This window comes from Leopardus geoffroyi, chromosome B2 (assembly GCF_018350155.1).
Source record: "Leopardus geoffroyi isolate Oge1 chromosome B2, O.geoffroyi_Oge1_pat1.0, whole genome shotgun sequence".
Lineage (NCBI taxonomy): Eukaryota > Metazoa > Chordata > Mammalia > Carnivora > Felidae > Leopardus > Leopardus geoffroyi.
In genome coordinates, this window is record NC_059332.1 from 44,439,639 (window position 1) to 44,457,818 (window position 18,180).

An 18,180-nucleotide genomic window follows, 5' to 3' on the forward strand; every position below is an offset into this window, starting at 1 on the left:
TAAAATGCACTTCTAGGGGTGCCTGGGTGGCTCAGTCTGTTGGGCATCTGACATCGGCTCAGGTCATGGTCTCACAGTTTGTGAGTTCGAGCCCCGCATCGGGCTCTGTGCTGACAGCTCGGAGACTGGAGCCTGCTTCAGATTCTGTGTCTCCCTCTCTCTCTGCCCTCCCCCACTTGCAGTCTGCCTCTCTCTCTCAAAAAAAAATAAACATTAAAAAATTTTTTTTGAAAATAAAATAAAAATATATAATCTACTAATTTAGGTCATTTTTTTCCTACTCATAGTGGAACTTTAAACATCTGCAAAATATACCATCAGTGACTCCTGGCCAGCCTCCTTATATATTGAAAGATGATTGTTAAACTTTCCATAAAAATATGAGCAAAGTTTGATTAGATAATTCGGAAAGTTTTCTTGAATTATACATATACATAATTAGGTCACTACAGAAGAAACAGCATATCAAGACCATTAAGAATCAAGAGACAGGCCTTGATTGAGTATTAATTCTTAATTTGAGCTTCCTGGAAGCCAAGAAAAACAAACAAACAAACATGTAAGTTACATAATCTTCCTAGTGAGAAAAATACCAGTTCCCCAAGGTAAACAAAGTTTTCTTGGTAGTATATTCTAGACAAAACATAACACATGACTCTTATTTGGGGAACCGTGAACAACATGTATCTTATAACCAACACAGAAACAGTTTTCATGCAGCCAAGACTGAAATTAAATTTTCAAGAGCCCAAGGCTGTGATATGGGGGGTACAACTTTGTTAGCCAAGACTGGCTAAATCAAGCCTTTCTTCCTACTTCCACAGTACATGTGCCATCTAAACACATGATTTTAGGAGGGCTCTTTCCTTCCTTGAACCAGAGATGGACGGTCACAGCCTTGGGTGATGGGGACAGGAATGAAAGAGAATGAGAAAGGGAAGCAATGTTTACCATGAAGACCTAGTGTTGTGCCCCCTCCTCTAAGCATTTCATCTCATTTAATCACATAACAAACCTACACGGAAGGTACAGTTAACCCCATTTTATAAAAGAGAGAACTGAGATTCAGAGAAGTTAAGTTAACCAAGATCACATAACTAGTCTGTGGTAGCGGCAGGATTTGGACCCAAGAGCTTCTGGGTAGCCCAAGCCCTCTCACAGGGCCCTTCTGTCGCTCTGGAAATGCCCGTGTTATATCTAGGACCGTGGGGGACTTTACAGGATACAGAAGAACGATGAGCTTTGCACTATTGCCTTCAAGATACTTGCAATCATCCAGCTGGAGTTGGAGACCAGACCATCATATAAGGCAGTGCACTCTATGCATAATAATATACTAAATAATCTGGAGTTAGTAACAGCTACAAGTATTGGGGGGGGGAGCATAGGCTTTGAACAAGATACGAGATATATTTCAACATGTTTGATGAAAAGTCTTACCCATGTCCTGTATCTGATCAAGTCTCCACCTCAAAACGTGGGTGGAGATTATAGTGTTTGTATTTAAAACATGTGTTGTTGTGCTGTATGATAAAACATCCCCAGCAAAATACATTACCAAAATACCACTGGAAAGTGATCAAACTTAACAAAATGAACTACACAGGTTGTCTTTCGATATATCCATTCTTCCCAAAAAGCAGGAAAGTATGGTTGAACACTGTATGCACAAAATCATAAATGAGTAGACAATAACCAAGTATTAGCAGTGCAGTAATGTAGAACAAGTATCACATGATATTAATAGGACTGGCACTCAGCTCCAGCTCATCAGTATCACACTGATCTCATCCATGGAGCTAAATGTCAGGCCTGCTGTGAAGGATACCTTGGTATTGTTTTAAAGTTCATGTCCCAACTCTCTGACTTTCTCTGGTTATCTCTGAATGGGTCCAGCGTTTCAGACCACCGAACCAAGAACAGCATCAAAAGCAGGGTGAAGCCAATGCCATTTTCAGCTGGTGAGAGCAAGGAAAAAATGACAATAAAGCTCCTTCGCCAGGCTTCCCCGGGGCTCCGTCTCTGAAACTGCCTCTTAAAAAAGGAGGTTCTTAGGTGATAACTCAATAGTTATCCTTCAATTTACATACCCTTTAAATTGGAAATAACTAAAAATTATCCATCTTGACCGGGGCCACTGTGACGGTTTTGCCTTCGGTGCATTTTTGAGAGGCTGCTGGCCTGGGAGGAAAGTAGAGGATGGAATCAAGCTTGCCCTCCACCTGTCAAGCCACCCACAACGGCTCAGGGCTTCACTCACTCCTTCAGCTTGGGGAAAGAGGGGGCCATTTTTTCAAATTCACCCATCATGGCCCAGGTAGTATGCCCTAAGACTCTGCCCCTGGGGGCAGCTTCTCATAATTCACAGAGTCACTGGATAGGCCAGCAGCAGCTCTGGTGGAAATCAGAATTAGTGGCTTCCAAGGAACCTTCATTTTTCCAAGAAGGGAAAAAAGCTCCCTGTCCCTCTTCAATATTATCCCAGACTAATTGGAACATGGCAGCCATTTTTCCCCAGGTGCCATCAAGAATACATGCTCACCTGCTCTTTGGCACAGAAACCAAATATTCTCAACTCTGTATGCATCAGGCTTAATTCTTTCCACTGCCTCAATTATTTTCAGGTAGCTAAGTGGGGCATTTAGAGTGGCTCGTCAGGCGCTCGAGCCCCAGGGGGTCACTCAGTGCTGTGGCGAAGCAAGACACTAAATATGCCTCTGGAATATTTCAGTCACTTGAAGAAAGGTTAAGGTTCCAGGGAATGTCCTACAGCAGCTTTCAAATCTGCCCCACGCTGGGCCTCTCATCTGGCAGGTGCCCCCGAGTGATTAGCGGTGACTAATTATGGTTCCCAGCCATCATCCAGAGAAAGGAGAAAACGGGAATACCTGACTGAGTACAATGATATCCACTGTCTTTTTCACAATTTAAAACCTTCTTTAAAGCAACAAACCTATTTGTAAATGTCACTTCCACCTATCAGGGATGAAAAGCACAAGAGAAACGGTGAGACTCAAAAGTATTCCTTGAATATTTGGTATCTAATTTGTTATCTGCTTTAGCTATTTTTTTTGTAGGTTCATTTATTTTTGAGAGAGACAGAGACAGTGTGAGTAGGGGAGGGGTAGAGAGAGAGGGAGACAGAGAATCTCAAGCAGGCTCCGTGCTGCCAGGGCAGAGCCCAAAGTGGGGCTCGAACCCAGAAACCTCGAGATCATGAGCTGAAACCAAGAGTCGGATGCTTAACCGACTGAGCCACCCAGGCACCCCTATCCACTTTAGTATTTAAAACAAATGCTCAGTTATCATTTTCTTACCCTCAGGTCACCACAGTTTACTTCATTTCTTGTTTTCTTCAACCTATATTCGGTGACACTTAAACTACAATCATCTTTTTGTTTAGCCTTTGCTACATATCCTTAGCATGACTTTTTTTCACCAGCCTTAAATCATCTCATTACAGGGAACCATTACACGCTTCCATAAGATCTTCCAAAGCTTTGCCTATCAGCTTTCATTTTCTTTTTTCTTTTCTTTTCACTTATTTTCTTTTATCTCTCCCTCTTCTTCTCTAGGGGTAGTTATGAAAACAAATGTGCTTAAGACATCTCTAAATTTTTTTACTCACTTGGCTTACTCAATATATCAGTCACTTCTAAAAATGTTACACAAAATGTCAGTATAAGCGGACATACAAAACAGGTTTTATTCATATGAGTATCACAGCTTAACTACAAGAGTGATTTGGATTCAATGCATTTATGTTTAGCTTGAATCTTGCTATTGAATTACCTGAGTTCTCTGCCTTACATTCTGTTACCTGAATGTTCATGCTGGTGGATAGCCAACTTTATTTCTAGAATCTGCTTTCCACGGTAGAGTTGAGAGAAGCTGAGGTATGGTGGGTAATGAACCAGAATTAAAAGTCAAGAGGCCCTGTACTTATGGTACCAACCATGAGTATCAGTCTATTTAGACAGACTAAGTTACACTCGGGACAACAAACCCCCAAATCCCAGTGGTTTAAAGCAGCAACAAAGGCTTTTTTGTTTTCTTGTCATGTTGCAGGCTCCTCATGGGCCCTGCTCTGCGTCCTCACTCTCCTCACCCCACAACCCGCTGCCTGGGCAGGCACTCCCAACAATGCCAGTTGCCCCGGCAGCATGAAAAGAACATTTTTCAGGGTCAAGCGTTGGTAATGAAATGCTTGACCCTGGAAATGACAGGTCACTCCTGCTTCCACATTGAGCAGAAGTAGCCTGAGTTTCCAGGGAATGCAATTCTGGTACATGCTCAGGAGGTAGAGAAATGGAAAGACACCACCCTCATAGGGTTGTCATGACAATCAAAGGCTTTCATGTTTATAAAGCATTTGGAAGAGCTCCTGGCACCTTGCTATATGCTATGTAAGTATTCGCTGCTGTTATCATCACCATCATCATCATTAAACTGAATAAATTCATAATTTTTGGAGGCCATTATCAAGTCAGGGTTCTCCTTACTGAATTGAATTTGGTGAAATGTTTCGTGGGTGTTGTTTCCTTGCTCTCCTTTAGCTACTAGTGCGTGCCCATGTCCCAGTGAGCAGACCCTCACCCGTCTTCAGTACAGACACAGGGCAGCCCCCGGGATACCCCTGCGGCCTCACCTACCTCAAGATGACTTTTTGCAACCCGGCTGGATCCAGAAAGGCCAACCCAGGGGAGCATGCCAAAGGGAAATGAACCCCAGTAACTTTTAGGTGTTGCACGCTGTGAAGATCCCAGTTCTAAATGTGTTTCATACAAAAATATTTATCCTTCAAGCTGTAGCACGCAAACAGCAATCTGCATTTATTGGTTTCACATGCCAATTTCCTCCAGCTCCGGTTTTCCTTTGTGTTATATAAACAAATCTCAACCATCTGGACCACAACAAGCCACTCTGAAATATGTGCTCACTCCGTGCAAAAGCATCAAATCAAAATACAATCTCGCGGAATTCTGCCTAACAGAAAATCGGAGTGAACAATTTTCACAAAGCTGTTTTTAAAATGTTCTTTAGGTGTCAGAATAGGATACAGAGGATAGCAGAAATGAGCTTATCAGAATATTTATTACTTGGACAAACAGAAACTAGCATAACAAGATCATATCCTACAGTGGTACCTACGTTACTAGCCCAATTTAGTGGTTTCCAAATTACTTCAAAAAGGAAAAGGGCTCAGAAAAACGGTCTCAGACAGGTGGGAAAGCAGAGAAGAGACTGCTGAAAGACTCATACACGACAGTCAGGAAAGCAGAAGCTTTAATTCCTAGCCAGCTAAGGAAATTAAAATGTATGCATTATAATAACTGCAAGAAACAATCTAAACTGTAGTCCGTCAATATCAAGAAACAATGAACTGGAAAGTAGACTGTGCCAAGAAAGAAAGGGCTCTGCCGAAACAAGTTCCATATATTGCCAACAACCCACCGGCATCTCTGAAATGAATACTAAGCTCCATTTCCAATGTCTTATCTCCTTGATAGAACTCCAGGCTACTGAAGGCATCTTCCAAGGCCAAGTATTTTAGAACATCACCATGGCTAGCCTTGTCCACAGGCAAATATAGGAGTGCTAGAAATGCTTCGTGTTTCTTTTCCCTCTACCTAAAAATATCTCTTCACCAACTTTGCACAGTGCCCAGAGTGTCCACCCTTTGGGAGAGAGAATGATCATCAGACTTTGTGACTTAGAGTCATGAACTTTGCACGTTGTGGAAAGAATTTCCTGAGAGAGCGGCATACAAAATAAATGAGTTTTATTAAGATAGTGGGAAACAATCGAGGTAAAGGGAAGACTATAAAGGTCTGGAAGTTAAAGAGAAGGAGGTGGCAATGAAGATGAGGGGCCCCAAGGTTCCCAAACACATTTTTTTCTAGTGTCCCGTGATCATGGCTCCTTGCTATTGTTACCTCATCGGTATCTGATCATCTTGCTTTGTCATCCTTAACCATGTGTATGTAGTTAAAACTGAATCTAGATCAGATAATTTGATATCCTATAGACTCTCTTCTTCAAATGGGGGCTATAAAATCGCACCAAGGTAGAAAACTTTCCATCTGATTTAATAAGCCTAATTACGTAGACTTCGGCCAATTACAAAATTCACCTCGTCGGCTATTAAAATATGGTCTAAATAATTTGATAATTTGGTTCTGCTGAACTACATCTGGTTGATTTCAATTCAATATTTTATCAAGGTCATTTTAAAACCAAATACTTATGATCAAACTGCAATGTACCAACTTTGTACACAAATTAAATGAAAATATTTCGTAATCTGTGATTCATTCTCCGATTAGAACATCAGCATAGATGTGGGAAAATTCCCATGAACTCTCCCCACACTTCTGTCTTTCTACATAACCAATCCTGGTTCAGCAGATCAGTCATGCTTAAGCACACTCCAAAATAAGATAAGCTCCTCCCTAGGTCTGACTGTTCCAATCTATCAAGAAATATTTAATCAGGAAAGAATCAAAATCCTCATTTGGCCTCTAAGGAAAATCCATCCAATTGTTGATTAATTTAGACAAATAGATGATAGAATGAGAAAACACAGAATCTTGTTTCATAGTTAATGTCAGGTAGGTTTCCGGGTCGGGGCGGGGGGGCGGGGGGAGAGAAATTACTGGCTCTGAGTAAATTACAATCTGTGTTATAAACTGATTATAATCCAAGAGCAAAACTCCCAATTTCTTTCAAAGAGACTATGTGCCATTTTCTTACTTTAAATCGGGGATCACATCTAAGGCCTTGGATTTCAAGCTATTTTTAGCCTATCATTTCAATGTTCAATGCCAAAATAATATCAATATAAAACTATCTTTAAATGGCTTGAAATAATTCCTAGTTGCCCAGGCTATCAGAATTGCTTACAAAACCAATAAAATCCAGAAAAAAAAAGATTTCCAGTAATTGTTTTCAGGCAAAGGAGACTGGAGTTCAGCAATTGGCAAAACAGCCCAAATTTGTAAAATGGCAATCAATAAGTCCTACTCTTACGTCTCACACAGAGCCATAAACTTTAGTTTGGGAAAAAGAGTCCCTTCCCCCCAAAAATGTTGCCCATGTTTTACAACATAGTATAATAATTACAATTAGAAATCCACATCCACAGGGAAGGTTTGATCTATTCAGACACCCTACTTGAAAGGTCAGAGAAATCTAAAATGAACTTTGAAAAGATCTCCAAGCAGAATATTTAACTCTGATTTCCAAGAACACTTACATTGAATCAAGCTTGTGTCTTAAAATGGGAAGCTTCATTTTCTGGAAGATACTTGTACACAGACAACCTCATTCCCCAATCATTTCAAATCGACCACTTTTGCTTCAGATTCTCACCACCCACATAACATTTCCACCCTGTGTGGTATCACTGAGCAAAGCAAGACACAGAGGACCAGCCAGCTTACCTTCCCAATAACGGCTGCAGGACTCAGGTCACAGCTATTTTGGGAACATTCATCCCACTGCAGGAGGGGCAGGAGTGAAAAAGAGCTTATGCCGTTTTGAGAAAGGCAAATCATGGTTTTGGCAGAATAGGGAAATAGGAATAGGAACTAGGAATAGGGAACAGAATAGGAAAATAAAACTTTTTTGTTGTAACAACATCTGCTTCCTAAAGGGGTATCTCCTGCAATCGCTACTCCTAACACCACTTGCTCTGTTAGACAGGCATATGGGTCTCCGAGGATGAGATCTGATTCAACATGTACAACCTTGTCACAGTTAGTTGGTCACAGAGTAGGCTTTTCTACTGCTGTGCATGCCCAGAAGAGAGCCAACTACACATTTTCCACAATTTCCAAACCGCAATCACAAATGAGCCACAAGACAGAGACAATGCCACATCTTCCCAGGATTCAGGAGCAGAAAAGGCTTATTACCTTGCTTTCTTCTCCTTCGAACACTGACTGGTGAACATTGCACGCAAACAGTGAGTTGGGGAGGTCGTTGAAGTCAGTGATTGCTTGAAAGGCTTCCTCTGCGAAACACCGAGTTACAGCCCAGTCCCTGTCTATGCAGCAGAGCAAGAAAAGTTCTCCATCTTCCGGGGTATGCCCCTGCTGCCCGAGGCTCCTCATTCCAATGAAGTAAGATTCTCCCCTCATTCCTGAGGACACAAAGACGGACATGTGTTAGAACAGGCATCGATTCCTTAAAACTTGATCGTAAGGCCGAGCTGCCCAGTGTTTCCTAGACGTGGGACCCGGGAACATTACGTAAACTCTCTGAGCCTTTGCTTCCTTATGAGAATCAAATGGACTCAGGAGAGTGCTTTCATAAGTTAGACAATGAATTATAGAAAACCACTGCTGCTACTACTAATGACTGTCCTTTATTGAGTTCTAGGAACTGTTCTAAATGATCGACATGCATCAACTAACCTATTCCATCTCCACAATAGTCTATGAGATTGGCATCAACGTTATCCTTGTTTACAGACAGGGAAACTGAGGAACAAAGCAAGTGAGTAGCTTTTACTGTGTCAATGATGAAATGGCAGGACTAGAATTCAAACCCAGGGAGTTTGGCACCAGAGCTCACTTTCCTATATCATAGAAATGAAGCAGATCAAGATTAGTGCAAGTCTGTATTTAAGGAAGTACAACCTACTCCATCACCACCCGAATCTTGTTTATGGTAACTCTAACAGTTAATAGTTTATCCACAATGAGGACACACACACACACACACACACACACACACACACACCTACCTTCTGCCTAGGATGATTACTCTATTTGCGAACCTTGGATTTCAAAAATAAGTACTCTCTTGGTTAATAGATCTATAATAGATAGATCTAATAATAGATCTAATGGTATATAGATAGATATAGATATAGATATAGATATAGATATAGATATAGATATAGATTTCCTTTCCTCATAGTCCCCATCACAAAGCTTTCTCGTATTCATTTTACCTAGCTGTGTTCAATCATTCTATTACTTCCTCACTCCAATGTTCAGATTTTTATCCCACTGCAAATGGTTGGAGAGTTTTATCATTTTCTGATACTGACACATTGTAGTAGATTTTGTCCGTCTCCCCATATGCCCCAAGGATAGGTGGTGTCTACATTTTTCTTTTGTATCTATTTTCATGCCTATCATGCTCAATGATTAGAAGCCCCAAAGGTGAAATAATTTGTCCGTGGGATGCATGTAAGACTGACTGACACCTACAGTGTGGCTGCTGGGCCATCTTCTGGAAGTGCCATTTTCCCAGTCCCATCGCTAAAGGGCCTCAGAGTACAGGACAGATGGGTGGGCACCACAGAACATCACTCTGCCCTCATGAGGTTTGTTAGACACAAATTCTGGTCCCCAGACAAGTACGGATGGGTTTCTGCATATGTCTCTCTCGAACTCTGATTAGATCACTCAGGTGATGAGGTTACGTTTTTCTGTTTTTATTTTTCCTAGAAACAAAGGCCAAGTGGGATCCTGATAAGCATCATTCGATGGTAATATAAATAATGCGTTATATATAAAACCTAGGGCCTGGTTGGGACAAGAGCCAAAACTTTAAAATTGTGAGTTAGTAACTCTAAAAGCAGATCATTGTAATTGTGGTAAGTAAAAATCCTCGTCTATATAAAATAAAATAGAACAATTCCTGTATTTTAAAGTTAAAACTCCAATGAATACATTTTCTATATTTAAATTGACAAAGTACTTATTTTATTTTTTATTTTTATTTACTTTTTTAATGTTTATTTACTTTTGAGAGACAGAGACATAACTCAAGCAGGGGCGGGGCAGAGAAAGAAGGAGACACAGAATCCAAAGCAGGCTCCAGGCTCTGAGCTGTCAGCACAGAGCCTTATGTGGGGCTCGAACTCACGGACTATGAGATCATGACATGAGCCAAAGTCAGTGCTCAACCGACTGAACCACCCAGGTGCCCTACAAAGTACTTGTTTTAAATAAAAATATTGTATATCTCTTATGCTTTGTTTTATTCTATAATTAATCCAAAATATATGAATATTTGTAATTACAAAAATTTCAACAAAATACTTATATGTATTTTTTCCTTCATATTCATTTATACTATTGCTTCAAATGTTACTATAATATGCATAATAACCATCATTTATTATTATTAGAGTACTAATTATTTTAATAGTAAGAATAATTAGTAAGAGCATTAAAACAGTATTATTTTCATCAATGGATTATAGGAGAACCTTTTAATAATGAAGTTATAGTCATCCAGTAGCATGAAGTATAGCTATTATGTGTCAATACTGATCTTATTTTTAATCCTGTCCCTCTTATTTAAAATTTTTAAATTAATCAAAATTAATCCCCAAATGTCCCTAAATATTTTCCGAGAATGTTTCAATTACTCTTTTTCCGAAAGAAATAAAAATCCATTGTTGAACAAATTAATTAAATAGACCAAATATTAAGCCTTACTCAGGGCTCATTTTAATCTACTCAAATAGCCTTAACTTCTGTTCTAAGCTGTAACAATACGATTATCTTCAAGAGACTTTATTTTAAGCTCATTACTTTCAGTAAAGATTTAAAAGGTGAATGCATTTTTGGCAAACAACGTATTCTACTTATATGGAGAAATATTTTAGAAGTCAGAGCTCTGAACAAAGGCACCCTGATTTCTCGTGCCAGTGCCATTACTGACTCAACTCATAATTTGGAGAAGTCAATCGATCATTCGACGACTCAGTTTATCTTCATAAAATGAGAACAAGCACATCTCTCTGTTTCCCTCCCTCTGCAGAGGAGGAAGGGGAGGAGGAAATGAAAGGGGAGTGGAGGAAGTGCTCAAAATCAGTACTAACCACTACATAAAAGGATAAGTAATATAAAACACTCTAGAAACACATCATTATGATCATCTCAGAGCAGGACTATTCGGCATCACCACTAACCTTTAGGAAACCCAAATAAACACAAAGAAAGGGAAGCTCTGAAGACCCAAAGAACTCCCCAATACAGAAATGTGAAGGCCCTAGAGCCTTTCTCTTTTTAAATTAATCTCAAGACTCTGAACTGCTTGTAAAACCAGTTTGAGGCAACAGTTACCTGCACAGCATAAGAAGATTTACATGCGTCATCCTTATTTCTAAGCCTGTGGTTGGTCATCCAAATGATGAGCTGCCTCTTGAGCTGAAGGCAGCTCTTCTGGGAGGGTTTGCCAACCACCCCCCCCCACGCCCCCCACGCCCCCATGACCCATGCATATGGCATCCTTCCTCTGCACATCCTAAGCACACAGCACACATCCTTCTCTCCCGATCATCGTGCATCATGCCTACTGCTTTACCAGTCTGTATCTCAAACCAGAGCAGGTGTTTTTGACAGGAGAGACTGGCCCGTCTTCACCAGTGAGTCTTTAGCCTGGGTCATAGAGAAAGCCCTCAAAATGATGTTCGACTGAATTAATGAATTCTGTAAGGAGGAGTCATGTTCAAAAGATAACAGACAAGCAAATGAGTTAAAGTGGCCAACTTAAAATACATACACTAATAATATAGCACTTGCTTCAAATCCATCCACTAATAAGGAGGACAACCTGCTCACTCCAGTGGTAAGGTCTGACTTATAAAATGCAATTGTATAAATGAAAGATGGCAAGAACCACTCAAATGATTCCTCTAGCTAAAATGGAAAATCTGCAGGGTCTAATTAAAATCACACTTACATTTTTTTAATTACACAAGTTCACTCAAGAAAACACTGAAAAATTCAGAAAGTATTTTAAAAAGAAAATAAAAGCAAACCATAATCCTACTATCCACAGAAAATTGTACTAACATTTTGGTCTAGTTAACTGCAGTGGTTTTTTTTTTTTGTCACATGTATAATTTCTAAACAAAATTGGGATCCTGCTGTTTCATATCCCGCTTCTTTCTTGAAACATTGATGTAATCAAGAGCAGTTCCCTGTACCATTATATATTCTTTGAAAACACTAATTTTAATAGACACATAGTATCCCAGTGTACAGATCTGTCATAATTTATTTAACCATTCTTCTGTTGTTTGACATTTGGGAAGCATAAATTTCCATCATCATGTGCATCTGGTAAAGGAAAGCCACTATCCACTATTAAAATATAAAGGGTCCCCTGGAAGAACCTCAACACTTCCTTACATGCAGAGAAAGGACATCTTTATGAAACGCTAGGAGGGGCCCCAGGAGGACACTTGGGTTCCATTCCTTCCGTACATCACATCCCTTCTGGACTGTGGTTTTTACCTCAGCAAGATGGAGAAACAACATGACTTTGTCTACCCTGTGGTCTCCCATGAACATCAAATGAGATAAAGCATATGAATGTCTTTTGAAGCTTCCAAAATAATATGTGAAGTAAAGCGATTCATTACTCTTGTAGGCTCATAGAGAGCAAGGCAATAGCAAAGGAATCTGGCACTAAGGAGGCGGTTGCCATCTACTACTGCTAAGTATGTGGACACATGAATGTCCAGGAGTGTTAAGCCCATAGTATTTAAAAAAATTTTTTTTATGAATATAATTTATTGTCAAATTAGCTTACCTACAACACACAGTGCTCATCCCACAAGTTCCTCCTCAATGCCCATCATCCATTTTCCCTTCTCCTCCACCCCCCCACCACCCATCCACCCTCAGTTTTTTCTCTGTATTTAAGAGTCTCTTATGGTTTGCCTCCCTCCCTCTCTGTTTGTAACTTATTTCCCCCTCCCCTTCCCCCATGGTCTTCTGTCAAGTTTCTCAAGATCCGCATATGAGTGAAAACGTATGACATCTGTCCTTCTCTGACTGACTTATTTCATTCAGCATAATACCTTCCAGTTCCATCCATGTTGCTGCAAATGGCAGGATTTGATTCTTTCTCATTGCCAAGTAGTATTCCATTGCATATATAAACCACAATTTCTTTATCCATTCATCAGTTGATGGACATTTAGGCTCTTTCCATAATTTGGCTATTGTGGAAAGTGCTGCTCTAAACATTGGGGTACAAGTGCCCCTATGCATCAGCACTCCTGTATGCTTTGGATAAATTCCTAGCAGTGCTATTGCTGGGTCATAGGGTAGCTCTATTTTAATTTTTTGAGGAACCTCCACACCGTTTTGCAGAGTGGCTGCACCAGTTTGCATTCCACCAACAGTGCAAGAGGGTTCCCTTTTCTCCACATCCTCGCCAGCATCTGTAGTTTCCTGAGTTGTTCATTTTAGCCACACTGACCTGTGTGAGGTGGTATCTCAGTGTGGCTTTGATTTGTATTTCCCTGATGAGGAGTGACATTGAGCATGTTTTCACATGTCTGTTAAGTCCATAGTATTAAACTGAGAGATGAAGAGACGTGGTGCTCCATTATTTGCTACAAGTGTGGTTGGAGACTCCAGGAGGAGGGAAAGAGGATTGTAAAGCAAAAGAGACCAGTTAAGATAAAAACAAAACAAAATAAAAACCCAAAAAATCCTGTCCCTCCCAAACACCACTAACAATGCACTAATAGTTATATATAGTCTTACCAAGTTGGTAGCAATGAGAACATAAATGCTTGAATTTGACTCGTTTTAATGAAGGAGGCAGCCCAAAGACAGGACGATTTTCAACTCTTTCATTACTTTGCTATAACGTGGAAATGATTTCATCCAAGATCCTCCGAAAACCCTACAGCACTTATTAATTAAACATTAAAAGACCTGAAATAAAGAGGGTATAGTTCCTCCTATGAACACTGAAACTTAAAGATGCCCTTTCAGTATCAAAGAATTAGCAACTGAATAAATGTTTGTTGCACAAATAAGTGAACAAATTCTCTCTCCCCCAATAAACAAGAGTAATGTACACATTGCTAGGCTTCTGTACAAGGAATTAATCTTTCCCAAACTCCCTACTTTTCATTCCTAGCAAACATGTATTGGGCACAATTAAACTCAGGAGAAGGGACCTCAAGGAGTCATCTGATTCTGTTGGATATCATTATTGTCACAGTGTTATCAATACGCAGGAGATTCAGATCCCTAAATTCAGAATTCTAAAAAAAAAAAAATCTGCCTTTCTGGGAATGGGATATATCTCATGCAAATGGGGAGCCATGCATTTGTTCATAGGATTTCTGGTCTAGAAAGTCTTATATAAGTCTGGATATAGAAGGAGGGGATAATTCTAAATAATCCATGAGAACAGCAGAGAGGGTAAAAAAAAAAAAAAAAAAAAGATTGTAAACCACCATGGAAACACTCATTTTCATACTAGCTTCACTATCAAGTAAATTCATCCCATCAATAGTTTGAGGTATGTCCTATAAGAAAGGCTAATAGCACTTTGGAAGGGTTAGGGTGGTGATATTCTCATCTTGAGTCCCCTCAACATGGAGAGAACATCATGGCCAATTCTGAGTACCACTCACTACAGAAAAATTAGACGTCTTTCTAAGATGATTCAGTCTCATCAAGGGGCCAAAAATCACGTCATCTAAAAAACAGGGGCATGGGAAAACATAGCCTACGAAAGCACAGGAAAGGAGTCTTGAGGGGAATCATAGTTGCCTTCAACTTTCAAAAGAGGAAATAGAATTTTTGTGTGTGATACTAAGAAGTCAAACCAGGGAAAAAGAATTCAATTTAATAAAAGGTACCATGGATCTGTCAACAATTCACATTAAAACAGAAATGTCCTGCCTCATGTCTTAGTAGGAAACTTGTATCAGTGACAGCCAGTGAGTAAGCTCCATAGAGCAGGTGACAAATATCAGGCAGGATGTCACAGAGGGAATCCAAGGACCAGTGGACTGGCTGGCTGGCATTTCCATTAAGGTCTCTTCTTACCTTGAGATTTTTATCTTTCCATGATTAGCAGAAAATCTGAGGGGTGCCAACGTGGCTCAGTTGGTTGAGCAACCGACTCTTGATTTCAGCTCAGGTCATGATCTCATTGTTCGTGGGATCAAGCCCTGTGTTGGGGTCTGCATTGACAGGGAGGAGCATGCTTGGGATTCTCTCTGTCCCTTTCTCTCTGCCCTTCCTCCATGCTCTTCTCTCTCTCTCTCTTTCTCTCTCAAAATAAATAAGTAAACTTTAAAAAAGAAGAGGGGAGCCTGGGTGACTCAGTTGGTTAAGTACCCAACTCTTGACTTCAGCTCAGGTCATGATGATTTCATGGTTCATGGGATTGAGCCTCTTGTCGAGCTCCATATGCTACTTGGGATTCTCTCTCCCTCTCTCTCCGTCTCTCCCTATGCATGCACTCTCTTTCTCACTCACTCTTTCCCTCTCAAAATTAATTAATAAATTTATAAAACTTTATAAAAAAAAAAAAAGAAAAAGAAAATCTGCCAAAGAGGTAACTGTTTATCTTTGGGTTTAAAGATATTCAAGAAAGGGAAATGTATAACCTTTCCCAAAAGCTTTCTCCAGTGTTGAAACCTTTAATGTGATACTCATATCCACCTAAAATTTTCATTTTCCAGGTTACTCAAACTAGAAAGTGAGATTTTTTAAAATAGTAAATAATGATTCATTAAGGAAGAAAAATAAGCCAACACTTAAATAAAGCAACTTAAGTTTGGGTTTATTTCTCCTTAGACAAAAGAATGTTAAAGATTTAACTTGTCTGCTTTTTAAATGAAGAACAGGAATCTAAAACTTTTTGCAATAAGAGCAATAAACAGGAAAAAAAAAAAAAAAAGCCTGATCCCATCTTATGGCCAGCTGAGGAGGATAAACAAGTAAACAGGATAAATGGAAATGATTAAGGAATAACTCACTTTGACTTAAAGTTCAATTTTGATTGATAAACAATCAAATGGATTATGGGAGGTTTGTTAGTTTGGAGGAACTTAAAAATGACAATGCCAACTTGACTGCTAATGAGAATAACTAAGAATGCAATGTTGAATTAATAAGTAATACAGAAGAAATGTCTATAGTTATTATTTTAAGTTGAACATAAGGTTAAATGAATCCAGTTCAAATGTTTAAAGACTAGAAAACTTTAATTTTTACAGCATTTAAAATCCCTTTGGCTCTACAATTGATTCTTTAATGATAGCTGAGACAAAATAAGCTTATTAGAAGAAAACTTTTATGTGAATAACAAGAATTATTTTAAATTAAATAATACCCTCAGCTATCACTTTTGGTCTGGCCTAAGGGATAAGGTCCTTTTGATGTCCTTTTGGTATTTTAATATCTAGATCCTCTTAGGGATAAACCAGGCCTTTTGCTCATTTTTGTCCATCTTAAAGAGAGATTGAAGTATATTAGTAACAACAAACCATTTCAGCCATCCTGACATACAAAGGAGAAACATGATATTCTTAGGCTGTGCTCCACTGAAACCCATTAGAGCTCTTTCTGAAATATAATGGAACCTATTTAATTCAGCTGCAGAATTTTCACACCTGCTGAGTTGTGTGAACCTCATGCTATTCTTGACACCAATTGGGGTCAGTCTTGAAAGAATCAGGAACATGCAGTTTTTCCACTCATGGTTTTCAAAGGAAGTTAGCCACATTCCTTGGTCATGGCTCCCTTCAGGATTCCTTCTGGAGCCACTGTTCCACCTTAAGCTCTCACAAGAACGTAATTCAATTAATTCGGTTCCCTAAGGAAGCACCTTCTTATGAATTTTGATGAACTGGCGGGGGGCAGGGGATGGCGGTAGAGTTGTTTCCATCATCTCCTTTTGTACTGGATTCCATAGGAGTGATGGGACTAACTAACTTGACCAGAATAATGTGCGTGCTTCTGCAGGCTTTTAACACCCATGATCTTCCAGGAAGATTTGTGAATCCTGAATATTCTTCCAGTGGAGAAAATAAAGAGGGAAGGAAGAATCTCAAATTTGCTCAGGGTCAGATAGGGCATTTGTATTCCACTCCGACAACCCTAACTGACATCATCAAGAAAATGAGTTTCAAATGGCTTGTTTGCAAGAGAAGAGTCAAGTAGAGAAAACATCATCTTTTATAAAAGGTTAGAGGGTTGAGGAGGTTGTTCTTAAAGACAGGAAAATTGGGGCACCTAGGTGGCTCCGTCGGTTAAGCAGCCAACTTTTGGTTTCGGCTCAGGTCATGATCTCACAGAATTATGAGATTGAGCCCTGTGTCGGGCTCTGTGCTGACAATGCAGAGCTTGCTTGGGATGGTTGGTCTCCCTCTCTCTCAGCCCCTCCCCCACTTCTGCTCGTGCTCTCTCTCTCAAAATATGTAAACATTTTTTAAAAAGTCAGGAAGATCTTTTTCTATAAAGAATGACCTACAATAAACCATACATTTATTAAACAAAACAAGCAATATTAGAACACATCACTCAAAAGACAAGAGCTTTGGTCATTGTATTAGTCAAGGTCCCAGTAGGAAACAGATGGCATGCTCAAATTGGATAATTTGAAAAGAGTTTAATAAAGCAGCTGTTTACAGATGTGTGGGCAGGGTATATGGAAACCACAACACACAGTACAAAATCTGGGTTCACACTATCCCTAAACCTGAAGTGGTAAGAAGAGGGGAGGGGTTTTCAGAATGGGGACGCCCAAGGAATTCAAAGAGTAGACCTTTGGTTGAGAGGTGTAGCCAATCCACAGTGGCACCACAAAGAGTGAACCAGAGGGATAAATGTCTCCATCTTGCTCTCTGCCTGTGAGCCACTGGCACCTTCCATTGGCCAAACCCAGGTGCAGACCAGAGGGTAAGGGAGCTGTGATACTGAGTATACGGCTCAGCCACTGGGGGCACAGCACACAGTGGAAAAGGGTGGGGAGAGAGGTTTGTGGGATCAAGTGAAGAAATCAAATATAGTCTTTATAATTCGGTGGTAGTCTAAATGTTTCATAGGTTAACTTCAAAAGAACTTGGTTTAAGAATTTTGTTTTAATTTTAAAAAGTTTTTACATTTATTTATTTATTAGAGAAGGAGAGAGAGAAAGACAGAGAGAGAACAGGAGAGAGAGAGAATCCTAACCAGGCTCTGCACTGTCAGCATGGAGCCCAATGTAGGGCTCGAACTCACAAACCATGAGATCATGACCTGAGCCCAAGTCGGATGTTTAACTGACTGAGCCACCCAGATGCCCCTGATCTGGAAAGTCTTAAACTGGATACAAAAGGAAGGGGCAATCACAAAGAAGCCCCCGAGAATGGCAGAAGGCAATGTCTGCACCACTGTGGACTATGTA

At 39.9% G+C, this 18,180-nt stretch overlaps 1 protein-coding gene across 3 annotated transcripts in view; it reads right to left on the reverse strand.

Annotated features, from left to right (window-relative positions):
- RCAN2 (regulator of calcineurin 2) overlaps positions 1-18,180 on the reverse strand; it is a 276,443-nt gene that overhangs the window by 225,525 nt on the left and 32,738 nt on the right. For all 3 annotated transcript variants that reach the window (XM_045498450.1, XM_045498448.1, XM_045498447.1), the window contains exon 2: positions 7,917-8,143. In XM_045498450.1, the coding sequence (XP_045354406.1) occupies positions 7,917-8,141 (225 nt within the window). In that variant the 5' untranslated portion in view covers positions 8,142-8,143. The remainder of the gene's footprint in view (positions 1-7,916; positions 8,144-18,180) is intronic.